The 17,624-nt window shown below is 45.1% G+C and overlaps 1 protein-coding gene across 6 annotated transcripts in view; it reads left to right on the top strand.

The window, feature by feature from the left end:
- RANBP10 (RAN binding protein 10) overlaps nucleotides 1–17,118 on the top strand; it is a 75,108-nt gene extending 57,990 nt beyond the window's left edge. For 2 of the 6 annotated variants that reach the window (XM_035543383.2, XM_050713210.1), the window contains exons 6-14: nucleotides 863–1,047; nucleotides 5,810–5,922; nucleotides 8,601–8,709; nucleotides 10,046–10,194; nucleotides 11,279–11,474; nucleotides 12,732–12,856; nucleotides 13,747–13,892; nucleotides 14,386–14,497; nucleotides 16,430–17,118. In XM_035543383.2, the coding sequence (XP_035399276.1) occupies nucleotides 863–1,047; nucleotides 5,810–5,922; nucleotides 8,601–8,709; nucleotides 10,046–10,194; nucleotides 11,279–11,474; nucleotides 12,732–12,856; nucleotides 13,747–13,892; nucleotides 14,386–14,497; nucleotides 16,430–16,560 (1,266 nt within the window). In that variant the 3' untranslated portion in view covers nucleotides 16,561–17,118. Of the gene's footprint in view, nucleotides 1–862; nucleotides 1,048–5,809; nucleotides 5,923–8,600; nucleotides 8,710–10,045; nucleotides 10,195–11,278; nucleotides 11,475–12,698; nucleotides 12,857–13,746; nucleotides 13,893–14,385; nucleotides 14,498–16,429 lie in introns of all 6 variants that reach the window. The other 4 variants (XM_035543381.2, XM_050713209.1, XM_035543384.2 and 1 more) reach the window with 3 other exon arrangements.
- Nucleotides 17,119–17,624: the final 506 nt, after the last annotated feature.

Genomic DNA, 17,624 nt, shown 5'->3' with positions numbered 1-17,624 from the left:
TACGAATGGAACATGCTCTTAAAAATGTGATGTAGCGTGAGAACCAGGCAACCCTGTACCTTTTTTGATGCCCTTTCTCTTTTCTCCACATTTAACTGGTCTCAGGGATTCAATTTGTATCCATATGCTTGTTGTTAAAACAGCCTGCATTCTGTACATAGACTTTGACCATCTGTTTCTAATTAGATCATCTTCTCTGGAAGCTGGATTATTAGCTAAATTTTAGAGGTATTATCACAGTGGTAACTTTTTTTTATTTTCCCCACATTTCAATGGGGAACAATATATCCAGATGGAATGACATGCTTGTTCTTAAAATGAAAATAAAATTAATCTATCGGTAGTGGAATTTCTTGTGTGGATGGCATGCTGCCTCGGGAACATCAAAGATCTAGCCTCAGAGCTCCACTACCATCCATTCACTTTTGATCGGATGTAAAATACCGATAGCAGCTTCTTGTCAAGGGAGAAGACAATTCAGTGGAAATAGTGGAAAACACTTAGGTCTGCTGATTGAGAGTATGCTCCTTTAATTTTATTATTATTTAATTACACAAGTATTGACCTTCTTGTAGAAATTGCAGAACCCTAAGCCGGAAAGTGGACTTGCCATAGTAGGTAGCATTTGTGGCACTGATCACAGATTACTGGGAGATCGAACCTGTTGCTCTGGTTTTATGCGATAAGTTTTGGTAACTGCATGATAAGTCATGAGGCCCCTTGTAAATGTGGCCTCTTGCCCCTTCCCACTCCGTTACACATTTAAATTTAAAGAGCAGCTCTTTTGTCTTACCAAGCCATGTAACTGGAACTCCTAAGAGAAAACTGAGTTTAATACGGGTTTCTTCTTTTTCCTTCACAGTCAAATCTCTACCCTACAGTGGGTCTCCAGACTCCAGGAGAGATAGTTGATGCCAACTTTGGGCAGCAGCCCTTCGTGTTCGACATCGAGGACTACATGAGGGAGTGGCGAGCGAAGATTCAGAGCACCATTAAGCGGTTTCCCATAGGAGACAGACTAGGCGAGTGGCAAGCCATGCTGCAGAAGTAAGTCATTGTTCTGGTGGTCAGCTTCTTTTATTCTGTTGGGCTTTAAATATTTTTAATGCTGATTTATGCTTTCTTATGGCAAAAATCTCCACTCGGTGCATTTTCCTCACATCTAACACACATCGTTTTACCTTCTGTTTTGTTGTTTAATAGTCTTTCCTGAGTAGATTGCTGCTGCTTAAAACTTAAAAGATATAAGAGAAATTTTCAGCCAGTGACTGCAAGAAAGCTTGTAATAATGGAAGAACATCCACATTGAGATGATGCACTGGGGGAAGGGGAGTGGAGAGGAGACCATAAAAACTCTATTATAGGAGAAAAGCCAGGACATAAACCAGCTGAATTTAGAAATGTAAGAACAAGAAGTAGGCTAAGCTTCCAAACACAACCAAACTGAAAACACAATTATGGCACTTTGTAAATTTCTGAATACTGAATGCATTTCTGGTGATCCCATTGCAAAAAGGACTGAGTGAAACTTGAGAACAATTGACAAGAGTTGTCAGAGGTCAGGAGTATCTTCTGCTTAAGAAAGAAAAAGTTGACTAAGGCACCACAGCTTGGAAAAGGGTAATTAAGGGAAGCAGACAGGAGTTGACTGTCAGTCATGGGGTGCATCAAGCACGGCATCGCTAGTCGGTCGAGGGAAGGGATTGTCCCGCTCTACTCTGCGCTGGTGCGGCCTCACCTCGAGTCCTGTGTGCAGTTCTGGGCTCCACAGTACAAAAAGGACGTGGAACTGTTGGAGAGTGTCCAGAGGAGGGCTACAAAGATGGTGAAGGGGAAGACATATGAGGAGTGGCTGAGGTCACTCAGTCTGTTCAACCTGGACAAGAGGAGGCTGAGTGGAGACCTTATCACAGCCTACAGCTTCTTCACGAGGGGGAGTGAGGAGCGGGCGCCAATCTGTTCTCTTTAGTGACCAGCGATAGGACCCGAGGGAATGGAGTCAAGCTGCAACAGGGAAGGTTCAGGCTGGACATCAGGAAGAGGTTCTTCACTGAGAGGGTGGTCATGCACTGGAACAGGCTCCCCAGGAACGTAGTCACAGCACCGAGCCTGTGGGAGTTTAAGAAGAATTTGAACTGTGCTCTCAGTCATATGGTCTGAATTTTTGGGTAGACTTATGTGGTGCCAGGAATTGCACTCAATGATCCTTGTGGGTCCCTTCCATGGAGATTCTATGATTCGTGTGTGCCATGGAGAGTGTAGCTAGGAACTGATTATTCATGGTTTCTCAAAACACAGAATTAAAAAACAAGTACCTTCTAGCTTACAAAGAAACTAATATTTTTTTTCACAAAGTGCACGGTGAAACTGGGACTTGCAGATGCACAAAATTGTGGTGGTTTAAACGTAAGTGGATTTTAAAAGATACAGATTTAAAGATTCATGCCAATTTATGGAGGCCAATTCCATAGTTAAATTTTAACCCTCAAATCTCTGACTATATCTTGTCTCTGATTACACATTGAATTATTTGCCTGTGTGTTCAGTGCAGCAGAAATCAGGTAGGTTGTTACGGGGGGATGCTTCATAGTGAGGGACTTGGCAGAAGCTGTATCTGGGATTGAAATGTCTGTCAAAGAAGCACTGGAAGAAATAGGTGAGAGGAAGAGGAGAAAGTCTTTGGGACAAGATATTTGCTGAGAGTCCTAGTAAATGGTCTTGAGAAGAAAATAGATGAGCTTGTAGATATGGAATGAAGTTTTTCTCCAATGTGCCTTGTTTCTAGAGAAGGGGAATATGGTGCATACAGTACCGTGTTTCAGAAGAGATTCAGGGAGCAATGGGTGAGAGAACCTCAGTGTCTGGCTTAGACAAATCCATAGGAACACTACCGAAGGGTAGGTGTAATGGATGCATGGAGAAATAGGATGTGGATTCTGTGAAGAGGAGCCAGCAAGGCATGTGGATATGTTTCTCAGGCTGCTGTCTTTGTCTTGGAAGTCCAAAAGGCTTTTGAGAAGTTCCCTTGGTAAGGCAGGGAGCCTAAGCAGTTAGAGGCTATGAGCAGACCTCCCAATGTGGATTCTGAATTGTTTGAAAGAGGGGGTGAGTGGGTGAGTGATTCTCAGCGTGGGAGACGGTGGCTGTAGTGTTGTGCCTGGAGGTGTGCTGGTAGTGTCTGTGCTGTTGAGAGTGTTCAGAAATGGCATGGAAGAAGGGATCCTCCAGCAATGAGACCTTTGGATTATGAGGAATCATTGCACTGAAATATTAGTTCATTTTTTGGTTGTGCGCAGGAAAAAAACAACAACTAAGTTGTTAGGGGAAAAATCAAGGGCAAAAATAATTCTGTCACTGTGTGAATATATGGTGTACCCTTAACTAGAACACTGTGTGATGTTCTGATTCTGTGGTCCCCAAAGGTATTTAGCAGAAGTGAGAAAAGCATGGGGAAAAAAAAAAAAGAGGCAGGATGTACAAAAGTTAGGGGGAGGTGTAAGGCAAGGAACAAATACACAGACCCCCAGCACTGAAAAATATGACTATGAGGGGTAAGGCAGAGCTGTAAAAAAGTGTCTTGAATAGCCTGGAGAGAGTGATGAAGGAACAAGTGTTCATTTATTTTCTCAGCTGCAAGAATTAAAGGGTATCAAGTGAAGTTAACCAGGTGATGCATTTAGGAAAAACAGAGGAGGTTTTTTTTTTTTTTCCCCATACTCTCTGCCTCAAGATACAGTGAAAACTGCCTGGATTCAAAAAGTGACTGGAAATATGAGAAAGAAAAATCTTCCGGGGCTATGATGTAGAGAGATACCACCTCTAGGACAAGAAGTATCTGAAAAATCATTGGAAGCTGGACAGGTCTGGGGGAAAGGTGCCTTGTTCCTTTTATTCTAGATATTTGCTTTTACCAATTGGGTGGTACAAGGATTGGGCTAACTGGATGTTTGGTTTGACCCAGCAGTGTTGTGCTCAGAGACTTAACAACTGGCATTGACTTCAGTATTAATTTTCACTCTGATGTACTGGATTGTTGAATTTATGGGGTCTTTTCATTCTCTGCAAACATCTTGTCAAGCTGTGGAAAGACTTCAGGATCTGCTTTTGGAAAGCTTGCTTAGCAGCCAAAAGAGATGGAAGAAGTTCACTGATAATGAAATGCAAATACTTCGTTCTCAGTGCTCAAAAGACAGCTTATTCAGAAAAAAAGCGTATGCCCTGCATCTTTGAGCATACAAGCATCTGCAGTGGGTGAGAGCATTGGTCCATTGAGCCTATTTTATGAATACATTAATAGCACAGGTTCCTCTGGTACTTATGTGCTTTTTCCTTTCCCTGTAAAAAGTGTCCATTTTTTGCCACCTCATTATTTAATTGAATATTTATGTGTGTTGGACTACATGGTAGCCGTTTCTTCAGGAAGCTTTGCTGAAGGACTCTGTAATATCTTTGGACAACCTTTGGAAAAGGCTGAGGTACTGAATGTCTTTTTTGCCTCAGTCTTTACTAGAAAGACTAGCTTTCAGAAATCCCAGGTCCCAAAAGCTGGGAGAAAGGCTGGAGCAAGAAAGATACATCCCTAGGGGAAGAGGATCAGGTCAGGGAATACTTAATCAGACTGGACAATCATAAGTCCATGGGCCGTAATGGGATGCACCCCCGAGTGCTGTAGGTGCTGGCAGATGTCATTGTGAGGCCACTCTCAATAACTTTGAATGTGGAGACTGGGAGTAGTGTCCCAAGGCTGTAGGAAAGCAAATGGCACCCTTATCTTCAAGAAGGGCAAGAAGGAGGACCCAGGGAACTACAGGCCAGTCAGCCTCCCAGGAAAAGGTGGTGGAGCAGCTAATCCCAAAAACCATTTCCAGGTACATGAAGGACAAGAAAATCATCAGAAGTAGTCAGCATCACTTAACCAAGGGGAAGTCACGCTTGGCCAGCTTCAGAAGCTTCTGTGATGGAATGACTGCCCTGGTAGATGAGGGGAGAGCAGTGGATATTCTCTGCCTGGACTTCAGTAAGGCCTTTGACACTGTCTCCCATCAGATCCTCATTAGACAAGCTGCTGCTGTCTTCATGCGTGATGGTGGGCAGACAGCAAGGTGGGTTGAAAACTGGCTGAATGGCTGGGCCCAGAAGGTGGTGATCAGTGACGCAAAGTCTAGCTGGAAGGCAGTACGTAGGGGTCAATACTGGGTCCAGTCCTGTTCGACATCTTCCTTCCTTAATGCTCTGGATAATGGGCAGAGCGTACCCTCAGCAGTCTGCTCTGTGTAAGTCAGGAGATAAAAGTGTGTGAATGTGTAGAATTCATAAGGGGATTCAACTACCAATTATATAATTGCTGGCTGGATAGGAAATAACAGAAATTCAGGACCAAAAGGTTTTTTTGAGGTCTACCTGTAAGCTGTCAAGCCTCTCTGAAGCTGGGATTTTCTGGCTGTATCATATGTCACTAGGAGACGTCACTGTCAGTTATACAGTACAGAGCTCTTGTAAATGACCCTTAGGCAGCAGTACATAAATAAATAAATGCTGTGTATGCATTGGGAGTCTTTTTTTTTTCTTTTTAAGTGAATTTAGAGTCTCCATAGTGTTTGCTGAGGACCAGGTGCCTATCTTGTAAATTTAGTATCTGGACCCAGAAATATGGTTATATCGTAACTGAGCTAAGTTTGATCACTGAAATTGCAATTTCTGTTGTAATTTGTCTGATTTGTCTGTAAAATTGTCTGATTTTTTTTTCTGCAGTATGATTACTGTGTGTTACCAATGCCTTTTCATCTATTTGTATTTTCTTATTTTCTAGTATGGTTTCTTCGTATTTGGTTCATCATGGGTACTGTTCAACAGCAACTGCCTTTGCCAGAGTCACAGACACCACAATCCAGGAAGAACAGACCTCAATAAAGAATAGACAAAGTAAGTCTTTTGGGTAGTTGTTCCCAAAACACGGCATACTGGCTATCGTATCCTCCAGACTGCAGTGCTATTATCGCAGGACATTTAAAAGTGAAAGCTGTTGCTCACAGAGGAATGAAATACTGTTGAAGTAGAAAGTTATTCCACGACAGTACAAAGCTGCCCACAGCAGGCTGCTGGCTTGGTTTTGCTGCCTGTGGGTCAGCAGAACTCAGGCACCACTGCTCTGAGCGCTTTTCCCGTCATCACTGTGTCACTTCCACCTTTTGCTGTTTTTGCCTGAAGAACTGGTGCTGTTGTTTCCTTTGCCCGTCTGCTCTGAAAAATGGCCTACGTGCCTGTCAGTGTTAAAGAGACTGGGTTGTCTGATGAACTTGGTTAGTTTTCCTCAGTACTGTTGAAAATGAATACCTGAATGTACCCTGTCCTGATTAGAAGAGGTGAGGTGACTCTCAGCTTTGAGTCCAGCAGTTTCACACATCGGGGACAGAAGGTGCTTTCTTGGAGGTAGGACCAAACTGGTGGAGAGTAGATCTTGTTACCTAAGGCCTTAACTGAGCAGAAGTCACTGTGCATTGGAGATTCCTTTGGATATGGGTTCTTCAATGCAGTCTGTTGCAGCCTGGGCAGTTTTATTAGCATGGTTATAGGGACCAGGCATATCAGTCTATTTTGACTATAACTCCCAGAGTTACAGAGTCTTCCAGTCCCTTTGCACATTTTGTATTCAGGTAAATTCAGAACATTGGAACAGGCTTCCTAGAGAGGTGGCTGATGCCCAGTGCCTGTCAGTGGGTGGTTCATCTCTCAGTTTGTAGGGCTGTAAGCGCTCTTGGTTTCTGCAGAATAAGGCTTGCAGCTTTCTCTTGCTGTACTTCTATTTTTTAGCCATTCTATTCACAGGCTCAGACCGCAGTGTCACAGAATATTGGCGTGTGTTCTGCATTCTCCTGCCTGTTGAATGCAAGCTAAGCCCTGACCTATGCATTTCCTTTCCCTTTGTGAACTGTTTCTCATGTGACAGTTATGCATCAGGTGCATCGTGCCCCTTTGTAGTTCTCCCTCCATACATTACATGTGCTTAGCCAGCATTCAGGTTGGTTTGGGTACTCAGCTTCATACCCAGAATCAATGGTAGCTGCTGCTGCTGCTCATCAGTGCCTTTGCATGGGTAGTGCTGATGGGCTGTATGTTTTCCAGGTCATGCGTCATGCAGCCCTCACCCCAGCCGGGGTTCATGCTGGTTTGTGTTTAAATGGCCAGGTCTCACAGGAGATGCGTGAGACAGCGCAGTCTGGTTTGTCTGAGGACAGGTGGCAAGGCAGACAGGAGGGAAGGAATACAGAGCTCTGCAGTCAGGGCTCAAATAAAAGGTGTGAGGAAGACACAGTCTGGAAAACAAAAAGAGGAGAAAAAAAAGGCAGAGACATCTGTGAAAGCTGCCAAGCAAGGCAATAAGAGCAACAAAAAGTAGCAAGACATGAAAAATGGTGTGTAAATAAGTAGAAGAAACAGAATGAAATGAAGGAGACTGTGCAACACATGTTGGTGTGAGAACCACATCTTTGGTTTTAGCTTTCAGCTAGGATAAGAAGCAAATAGATGCTGAAAAATGGGAGCCAGGACTGCTTCTTTCAAATTGTTATTGGGGATTACTAATGAGCATTGCTGGATTATGCTTTCAACTGCTCACGATTTGCAAAAATCTCAGTCTGTTGCTGTTAGTGCCTCTGCTTGCAGAACACCTCACAGGCATTGATAACCTCCTCTCTTGTTTGTAAGGAGACCCGAAAAAGCAGAGGGAAGTACAATGCGTTCTTAGTTTTAAGTACATTTAGAATAAAATGCAAACCTCTGTGAATTAGTAGGTTCCCTGAGTATCCTGGGATGGGATCAGTGAGCATCTTAAGTCTTGTACTTGTGTTTTCTGACCCACTGAAGGAGCATACGTGGGATACAAACACACAGGGATAATACATGGCTTCTGCCTTGTGTCTTTGCACCTCTTAGTGTACAGCTTGCTGAGCTGTGTCTAGTTTAGCCAAAACCTGATTGCTGGAGCTAGCTTCCTGGTGCCATGTCCTCATTGCAGGCCCAGGTCAGTTGCAGGAAGCCCATTTTGATGGTATTGTTACTTTTACTTGGAGGTAGGGATAGTAAGGAAGCAGTACTATGCTGTGGCTTAAGCCTCCAGACCCACTAAGAATAGTTTGCTTGTCTGGAGGTCAGCCATACAGCAATTTTCCAAGCGTGAACCAGACAGAGGTTGTAATGTGGGGGTGACCTAGGGGTTTCCCCTCTGAAACTGTGATTTCCCCAGCAGCCTCCTTGCTCCCGTCCAGCTGTTGTGTCCTGCTGTCTTTTCCATTGCTGCTAAAGGACTCCATAGCTCCATGACTAAAGGACTAAAGTCACAGAGCACCTCACCCCAGCACACCCAGTTCATCTTTCAGATGCTCCAGGTGTTTCTGAGCTACTAACAGATATTCTCCCTCATTTTCACAGACTTTTCCTCATCCTAATCCATAATGAATAAAATGTGGTCCCCAATTCTCCCTAGCCCTTGCGCAAGGTGGTAGTGGGGAGCTGTGTGGCATATGTGAGACTTCACTCTGAAACTCTTCTGGCCATTCTTGTTGGCCTGTCCTGTGTGTCAATAGGTCTCCTTTTGCTTTCAGGAATACAGAAGCTAGTATTAGCAGGCAGAGTGGGAGAGGCTATAGAAGCCACCCAGCAGCTCTATCCTGGCCTCCTAGAACATAACCCCAACCTGCTCTTCATGTTAAAGTAAGTATGAATAGCTTTATACTCCCTAATTCTGAAATGTGAAGCTGAAGGAGATAAGAAAGAGGCTGCCCAGCCATCCAGTCAGGCTGCACACCTTGGTCCGAATTCTAACTGGTTGAGGTCCCTTTGGGAGCAGGTGGGAGAGGACTTAGCACATAGCCCTTTTGTTGCTCCTCAGGTCCAGTATGGCTTTGCCTCATGAGGTCAGGCAGAGGTGGGTAAAATTTTAGTCCTGCTGACTGCTGAAAACTCCTTCACAGATGGCCTTTACTTATCTTGTGGAGATCTTGCAACACCGCAGCAGATGGTGGTCACTGCAAAGATTCCTAGAAAGATGCATGTATGGAAGAGGCTATCGGGGGTAGAGACCGAAAGGAAAAAGTGCTTATGTGTCCCAGTTCTCCCGTCTGTACATGGTTGCTCTTCCCAGCCTCCTGAGATGTGTAAGGACAGAGTTCCCAGTAAAGCTAACTTAGGAGCTGTCCTCACTGTGGATACTGCATTTTTTACCCTTTGTTGTCTATTTCCCATTGGACACTGTAATTTCTAAATTGATGGAGCAGTGGGGGGACTATCACTGGCAGTTTTAGTATCTGCCCTGAATTAAAAAAAAACACAGTCTAATTTTGGAGTACCTGCAGAGGTGGTGGAGCTGAAACCACGCTGTAAAGGAATAATTTCTTCTTAGCACAGTAGAAGTAAACTTGCTTTTTGGAACAAGGAAAACTCTCTTTATCCCACCATGTGTCCTAACAGCAGGCTTACCATCACATGAATTTTCTTGGGTCCAGAGCAGGAGAGATGTGGGAACATTTGGATAACTGGAGGAATATTATCTAAGGCCTGGGGTTATCCTGCCAAGCAAGAAATGTGCTGTGTTTTGAATCTGTGAAGTGTTTCACTTCTGATCCTACGGCAACTCATATTTGCATCACTGGCCCCTTGATGCTGAAATGCTTCTTCTTTTCCTGTCTCTGCCTTTGCTGATGCCAACCAAGGTGGAGCATCTTGTCAATGACACAAGTGCTCCCCTACTTACTATTAAGTGTGGGGCTGAAAAGAGGCTGACTGTTGGTATACTGCTCGTCTGTCTCTGTATGGTTCTCAACGTTCATTAGCATCTGAGTGGCAGCATCTGAACTCCTTCCTGCTGTAGAGTTATCAGAGCACTCACAATACAAAGGTAGCAAGAGTCTAAAACGTCTTTTTCAAAGCCAAGACATTTAACTCCTATCCAATTTCTAGGACTTCTGCAGACAGTAACTAAGGAAACATCAATGCAGAACACCCTGGCTGTCACACACCCTTTTCTTCTTCTTCCTTCCTATGAAATCAGGTGTCGGCAGTTTGTGGAGATGGTGAATGGGACAGACAGTGAAGTACGTTGTTTCAGTGCACGCAGCCCCAGATCCCAGGACAGTTACCCAGGGTCCCCCAGCTTAAGTCCTAGACATGGATCAAACAACTCACATGTTCATAGTACTGGTAAGTGCTTTTTCTGTGTCTTCTGGTGAGAAGAACAAATGTTAAAGGTGAACTGCTGTATATTACCTTACCTACTACTTTCCGTTCTATGAAATGCTCCTTTTCTTTCTGAGAACCAGCTGAGATGACATACTGATTTGGTAGGTGTGTCTGTACTGTTAAGAAATCGGTTTTGCATGAGTTATTTTCCACAGGCTATTGTGTGCAGTCTTTTTTTTTTTTTTTTTAGTACAAAGAAGCTTTTAAAGGTGGCCTTCTAGTGGAGCCATTGTGTGGCTCAGTTTTACAGACCAAGCTGTAAGAGGAGATTCTGAAAAATAAAGCCCATTTCCTGTACCTTGAAGTGTGCAAAAGAATTGCTTTCCAACAGGGGCCCTTCAGACTGCAGAAAATCTCCACAGACTGGGCATAAGATACACTGTTCTAGCCAATTTAGCAAAAGGCTAGGGGGATGCTTTGCATGAGTGCTTCTCCTCCCATGGTCTGTACCTTGGAAGCTCTAAACATGTAAGAAGGGAACAGTTCTGTACCTGCAAAAATTGATCTCAGAAGCATCAAATTTTTGCAGTTTGGGAAATTAAACTTTAGGATTTGAAGAAAGAACAATGTAAACCAGGACACCCTGAGATATATTTTCTAGGTTATTATTGGCTATGGCTTTGAAGATGAGTGGGGCAGGGAGCAGAGCCCGTGAAAACAGTTTGAGCTGCTTCACTGAGTCTTGAGCTGCTCACAGCCATCTATACTTTTTTGTATATGTTTTGTTATATGTAGTAAGTTTTGTTTTGGTATTCCCACTTTTGCATGTAAGAAATTGTGAACATGCAAATGTTTAAGGGAAAGGAAGACAATCACTTGAATTCCTCAAAGCTGTCGCGCACCTTCCCAAGCCAGTATCTTTGCTTTCCTATATCATGTTGTGAGAAGTGCTAAGTATGTTTCTCTGAATAGAGAGTCAGAGATCTATATCTTCAGTCTTACTTTGCTTCCTTCATTTGGGATCTGCTTCTCTTACTAATTGTTAACTTCACAAGAGTGTCATTGTCAGTCTGGTCTCATTTCTCCCTTCCTTCTTAACTTTCAGGAGCAGATAGTCCAACCTGTAGCAATGGAGTCATGTCCACAAAGAGCAAACAGAGCCACAGTAAATACCCAACACTGAGTTCATCATCTTCATCTTCTTCCTCCTCCTCCCCCTCATCTGTGAACTACTCTGAGTCCAATTCTACAGATTCTACCAAATCTCAGCAGCACAGTAGTACAAGTAACCAAGAAACCAGGTATATTTTTTTTTCTTTGTAGATCCCTGTGGAGGGTGAGATGGTGGGAGAGGGCTCAGTGTTCTTTCTGAAGAGCCAGAAGAGCATCTGCCCTGCTCTTCTGAAAAACAGAGGAACTCTTCTTATCTATAAGGTCACTACTGTTCCCAGCAGACATAAGCCTGTCCCAGTTCCCTGTTCTAGCTCAGGCTTGGAGGCTTATCTCATGAGGAATATAAGAATGGTCTTGTTTCAAACATCAGTCTGTCCCATTAACTGACGCCGTCAGAGCCCAACATAATAGTTTGCATAGAAGCTCTCCCGTTGGGCCTTTCTTTGGTTCAGCTGCCTCAGCCAGTGAATTACCCTTGACAAGGAGCTTGTCTGCCCTTTTGTAGGTGAGGCAGCAGCCCAAGTGCTTACTGGGTTGGTATGCTGCCCTCAAGTATTTTTCTTGGGCTACCTCTACCTGTTGCCCAATTTGTTGTCCTTTGAGATAAGCCCCTGAATCAAAAGCAGTTTGTTTCACACTTGTGACAGCAGGCCAGACTTATAAAACTTCACTTCTCTGAGAAGCCGTAGGCAGTCCAGGAGAGCAGGGAATAGCTACTCCTGCATTTACTGGAATGTGGAGTATATTGAGCAGTGGTGAGAACTGAGCTTCCTTTGGGCTCACTTTGCAGGTTGATGTTACAGAGCTGTCTGTGGCCCTTCTGGAGCAGAGGAATATCACTGTGATTAATAGAATCCCTTGCTAATTGCAGCTGGCATTTGCCTTGAGTGCTGTGCCGAGCACAGTTTTCAGCAAAAAAAAAGCCCAGCATGATTTTCTCATCATTTCATTTTTCTGAGTTAATCAACAGTCTTATTCAGACTGCTGTCTTGAACATTTAAACCTAAAGCCCTTGTGTTTTCTGTATTGTACTTGTTGGAAGGGATGATGGCTTACCACAGCTAAGATTTTCCTCCTGTTTAGTATGTTCTCTGTTGTCTGGCTGCTGTTCAGTGTCCAGAGGTGACTGCTTCTTGCAGTGAAAGTGGTAAGCACTCTGCACCTGTAATTATGACAAGCGCATTCAGAACAGAAGCCTGTTTCGTAAGTTGTCTTCAGAAGCTAGAAACAATTTTTGCTACTCTGAATTAAACCATCTTGCTTCCTGTAGTTTAACTGACACCTGTCCTGGTTTACTGGCCATTGCTGGGCATCATTTGTCATCTGAGCTCTTCATTTCTTCCCTAATTTAGACATCTGGCCTTTCTTTCCTCCTTTCACCTCAGTGACAGCGAGATGGAAATGGAGGCTGAGCACTACCCCAATGGAGTCCTGGAAAATTCATCCACCAGGATAATGAACGGCACCTACAAACATGAAGAGATCCTGCAGACGGATGAATCCAGTATGGGTAGGGCCTCAGGCAGGAGGGGTAATGGGAAATAGAAAGAGCCGGTATCAAGAGTTAAAGTTGTGATTGGATTGTGGGGGAAAAACATGTACTTTCGGGTTTCTTTCCCAGCCCCAGTGAATGAAGTTCTCGAGATACCTATTTCACAAGGAAAATGAATCTGTCTTGGAACTGAAACTAGGTTTGACTTTTCACAATCGCACAGCAGTGCTGGTGATGTTGTGGACCAGGGAAAGCAATAGGATTCAAAGGTTTGTTCAGCACTGGTCATGAAATCCGGCTCAGAAAAGTCCTGGCACTTCTACCAGCTGAGGATATGAACCAAGCTGTGGAGGGCTGTCTGATTCCCAGCTGCAAAATGTCCTCAGCACAGTATGGTCAGCTATAACTATCTTTTTTTGTGGGTGCTTCAGCCAGGAAGGAGAGGATAAATGAGCTACACTACTCCTGAAAGTGGGAATTCCTCCAGTTATAGTGGGTCTTGTGGCCACCTAGTATTGGGAAGTTGGTGGTGTTGGTATTGCTGACTGAAAGTTTTCTGAGTCTAGGGTATGTTAGACCAGTTTTTTTTTTGTGTGGTTGATGCACTACATTGCACACATGAAAGGGTAACACAGCTGGAGTTCCAAGTTCCCATGATTTTATTAGGAGCCTTGATTTGTAGATAGTCCTCGACCATTAAACAAATGGAGTTCAAGAAAAACATGACCACCTGCTACTTGTAGTGCAGGGCTCAGAAAAAGCTGCTACTTGGATAAACTTTGAGCAGGGAGCACCTACCTGCTCCAGCAGGGAAAGGAGTTTGTGGCTAAGAAAGGGTTGCATGACACACAGCGAGCAATGGTGTGGAATGAGTGACAATTGTTCCTTCTCCCCTGCCTTTCCTCTAGAAGACAGCTGCTCCCAGAGGCAGCTCTGCGGAGGGAACCATGCTGCTACGGAGCGAATGATCCAGTTTGGGCGGGAGCTGCAGATGCTGAGCGAGCAGCTTTGCAGAGAATATGGGAAGAACACAATGCACAAAAAGATGCTTCAGGTAAGCCTGGGCTTTATGCTGCCTCACTGCAGCTTTCTGGGCCAGGACTGGAGTTGTGGGTTTTCTTGCAGAGCTCTGGGTGGCCACCACATCTGCACCTGTTGAGGAAGAGGGGGCCTGCATGGGGATCAGAGGATGAAACTCAGTAAACATAGAGCATGTAGACCCAGTTCTCAGCACAAGAGAAAAGAAATAAAGCTCCTGCCTGCCTTCTAGGGGCAACTGCATGCTCTTCTTCTCTCTAGGTGGCACTCTACCTGCCTTCCTGTGCTGGCTCCCCTGCCAGGTAGAGACAGCACCCTCTTTAGTCCGCTATCTTGATGGCCCAGTGTGGTCCCTTGTTGCCAAGAAGAAAAGGGCCATTTATTTTCAGGAGGTAGGCACCTGTCACATAGGCAATGGCAGGAGGTGCCCTGGCTGACAGACTTGGTGGTATTCCTGTGTGTTTGCAGCCATGCATGAACTTACTGTGCCTTTCTGTTCTCTCACACAGGACGCATTTAGCTTGTTAGCTTACTCAGACCCTTGGAACTGCCCTGTTGGTCAACAGCTGGACCCAATCCAGAGGGAACCTGTTTGTGCTGCTCTTAATAGTGCTATATTGGGTAAGGCCTGGTTCCTATGTGAGCGCTACCCACTGGACATACCTGTTCTCAGGCACTGTCCTGCGGCAGGCAGCCCATGAGTGTTAGGAAAAGTTTGGAAGTACTTATCTTTAGCCTTTGCCTCTCTTTCTGTTGCTGAAAGGGAAGGGTTACAGGAAGGGAGGTAAGAGTGAAGCCTGCATAAAATGGATGCCTCTGATCTGATCTTTGTTTGGCTCCCTTGGATCTTCCTCAATGCTGCTTCCGAGGATTCTCCTAAGGATTTTCCTCACCAGCTCTCTGAGGAAGCCAGTATCTCTTTGACGTGTTTCCCTGCCTCTCTTCCTTCTTGTTCTGAACCCACCTGAATCAGTTTGCTGACATTAGCAAGGCTGTTTTCCATGTTGTTTGGGAGAACCTTCTGTTCAGAGAATATTGTGTTTGCCAGAATTTTGATCTGGCATCAACCTGCTTTCTGGTAGGGAATGCAGTTACTCTGTTGCAGCAGCTTGTAAGCAAAGCAGGTTCCCATAGTGTTGGCTCTAAAGCACAGAGGGCCATAAATTCCTCTTAGCTTTGAGGCCATGTTGAATACTCACAGTTAAATGCAGCCAGGGTTTTTCTTCCCTACAAGCATATGCCTTCGCCTGTTGCCATCATGTGGTGTGCTTGTTGGAGCCCAGAGAGCCTGGCGTCCAGTGTTGGAATCAGGGCTGTGCTACTGGTGAAGACCTGCTCTATGCAGGGTCTAGTCTGGTTATAGGTTGGTTTTCTACAGCTATCAAGACAGCTCCCCTTTTTCTGATGAGCTTTGCTCCTCTGGTGGAGTAATGAGTATAGGGATGATAAGGTTATAACCTGCCACCAGTCTGCAAGAAAGGGATTGTTTCACTCGAGGCAGGCCCCTTGATCCTGTCACTGAATCCTGCGCGTGCTGTGCCATTGCTCAGATAACTTCAGAGGATGCTCTTCTGGCTTGGTTAGATCAGTCCATCCACAGCTGACCAAATGCAGTCCACTGGACAGCCTCTCTGAGACAGAGAGGAGACTGACTCCTGTGCAGAGTCCAGATCACTGTGCCCAGGCATCTTTCCTATTGGGACTGTGCACCTGACATTTAGTGTGCCAGAAGGAGATTTAGAAATTATCTTCTGGGGGAAGGAACAGTTTGATGAGCAAACTCCTGTTTTGTCTGAGTAAAGGAACAGAAATTCTACAATTCAGAAGAGAGTCCCTTTCCCTGACAGTTAGCGTGGCCAGCTGTCCAGCAGAATGGCTGAGTTCCAGCCACTGTTTGACCAGTGCTTGAGAAGCCTACATATGTTGCTGAGGGATGTCACCAGTGAGAAATGAAAGATGGTGTCTGGAAGTGCTTTGTCACACAGCTCACAAGACACGTACCTTGACTAGAGCAGCTCTGAGTTCCCTGACGCAGACCTAGCAAACATGATGTTGAAAAGAGGTGGTGACCAGTGACTGAGTGTGTATAGGCTTTAGATTATTGTACAGACTTGCACAAGTGGGAGAGGGAGCAGTTGCCTCTCCCTTAGGGCTAACTTCTCCTGCCTTTCCTTATTTTTCTGTGCTCTGATCTCTCATGCTTTGAGGGTTTTTTAGCAGACACTGAGGCAGCAGGAGCTACACTGCCTTTTTCTTGCTGTGGTCACCTTTTAGAAAGCAGCACTTTCTGAAAAGCAGCACTTTCTAAAAGGCCCTTTTGAGCTGTGTCCCCAAGGTGGGACATGTCATGCGTGGGCAGGCCTGTGGGGTATGCACGGGGGCAGTGGTGCAGAGCCAGCATTACTCAGCAGTGACTTCTTTCCAGAGCTACCATCTTCTGCCAGGTTTGCTTGGCTTGGTGTTCAGCTGGGACATAGGGGGACCTGAGTGCAGGTGAGCCAGCATGCAGCTAGGATGCCTCTTCTAAACAGATTTCTCTTTTTGCCCCCACAGAATCTCAGAACCTGCCAAAGCAGCCCCCACTGATGCTTGCCCTGGGCCAGGCCTCGGAGTGTTTGCGGCTCATGGCTCGCGTGGGCTTGGGCTCCTGTTCCTTTGCCAGAGTAGACGACTATTTGCACTAGCCACCAGAGCAAGATGGAGTTGACATCGTTGAGTGCTGCCCTTCACCCTCCGTTACTGCCACTACAGCACCACCTCGTCTATAGCCTGACGTCCCTGCCACCAACACCCCCTCTAGCACACACACACTGCCTGTGAAAGGATTGAGTTAGTCCCTCACTACGTGGCCATTCCTGACCCCAGGAGTGACTGGCAGATCTTACTTGTCTCCCTGCCACTGCTGCGGCTCCGGCGGCGCTCAGTATTTTGCTGGTTATTCTAATGTAGCGCCTTCCAATGTAGGGATTTCTCTATATTTTGATTTGATTGTTTCTTATGGATCCACCAGTATTTTATCTGGAGAGTTTTGCTGAGCTGGTTTCTGCTGATTTACTGAGGAAGCTCATGAAGTTGGTGACAGCTTGTTCTTTTCTTCCCTCCTCCCTCCATCTGTGCACATGCAGCATCATCTTCTGTGCTAGTTACCTGAACTCTTCTCACAGTGGCAGTTCAGAGGGATTTTTCTTTTTTAATTTTATTTGAATCCTGTTTATTAAAAAGGTCTCTTCCACCTCCATAAAGTCATTGATGTATTTATTGCCCAGAGACTCGGGCCCAGCCATACACATCGTACATCCCCACAGGAGACCTGGTGAGGTATGTCCCGTCAAGTGTTAATGATGGGAATTGGAGGAGCTTGGTCTTTACTGGTACATGCCTCTGTAAGAGCACAGGGCTCTCAAGTGCTTGTCTTTGTGAGTGAGAAGAGTAGAAGACTTGACATTGCCTGTGTTAGTTGCTGCAGTATAGAAGCATCTCTCGTCCCCAAGAAGTTGGTAAATCTATCTCTCACAGTGGCTAGGGGGACAGGACTGACTAATACGGAATCATCTACCAGTGTGCTGGTAGAAGTAGATCATGGTAGGAAAAAGTTGTGGTTGCTGCTCAGTTGGGCTGTTGGCTTGTGTGTTATATCACAAATCCCCATTTTTCTCCATATAGGAGGGCTCTGTCACTAAGACTCGGTAAAATAGTATTTACTGATCCCCCATGTAACACTGATCTAAACAAGAATCACTAAATTTTA

This window comes from Cygnus atratus, chromosome 12 (genome assembly GCF_013377495.2).
Source record: "Cygnus atratus isolate AKBS03 ecotype Queensland, Australia chromosome 12, CAtr_DNAZoo_HiC_assembly, whole genome shotgun sequence".
NCBI lineage: Eukaryota > Metazoa > Chordata > Aves > Anseriformes > Anatidae > Cygnus > Cygnus atratus.
This window is presented reverse-complemented; position numbering and strand designations above follow the sequence as displayed.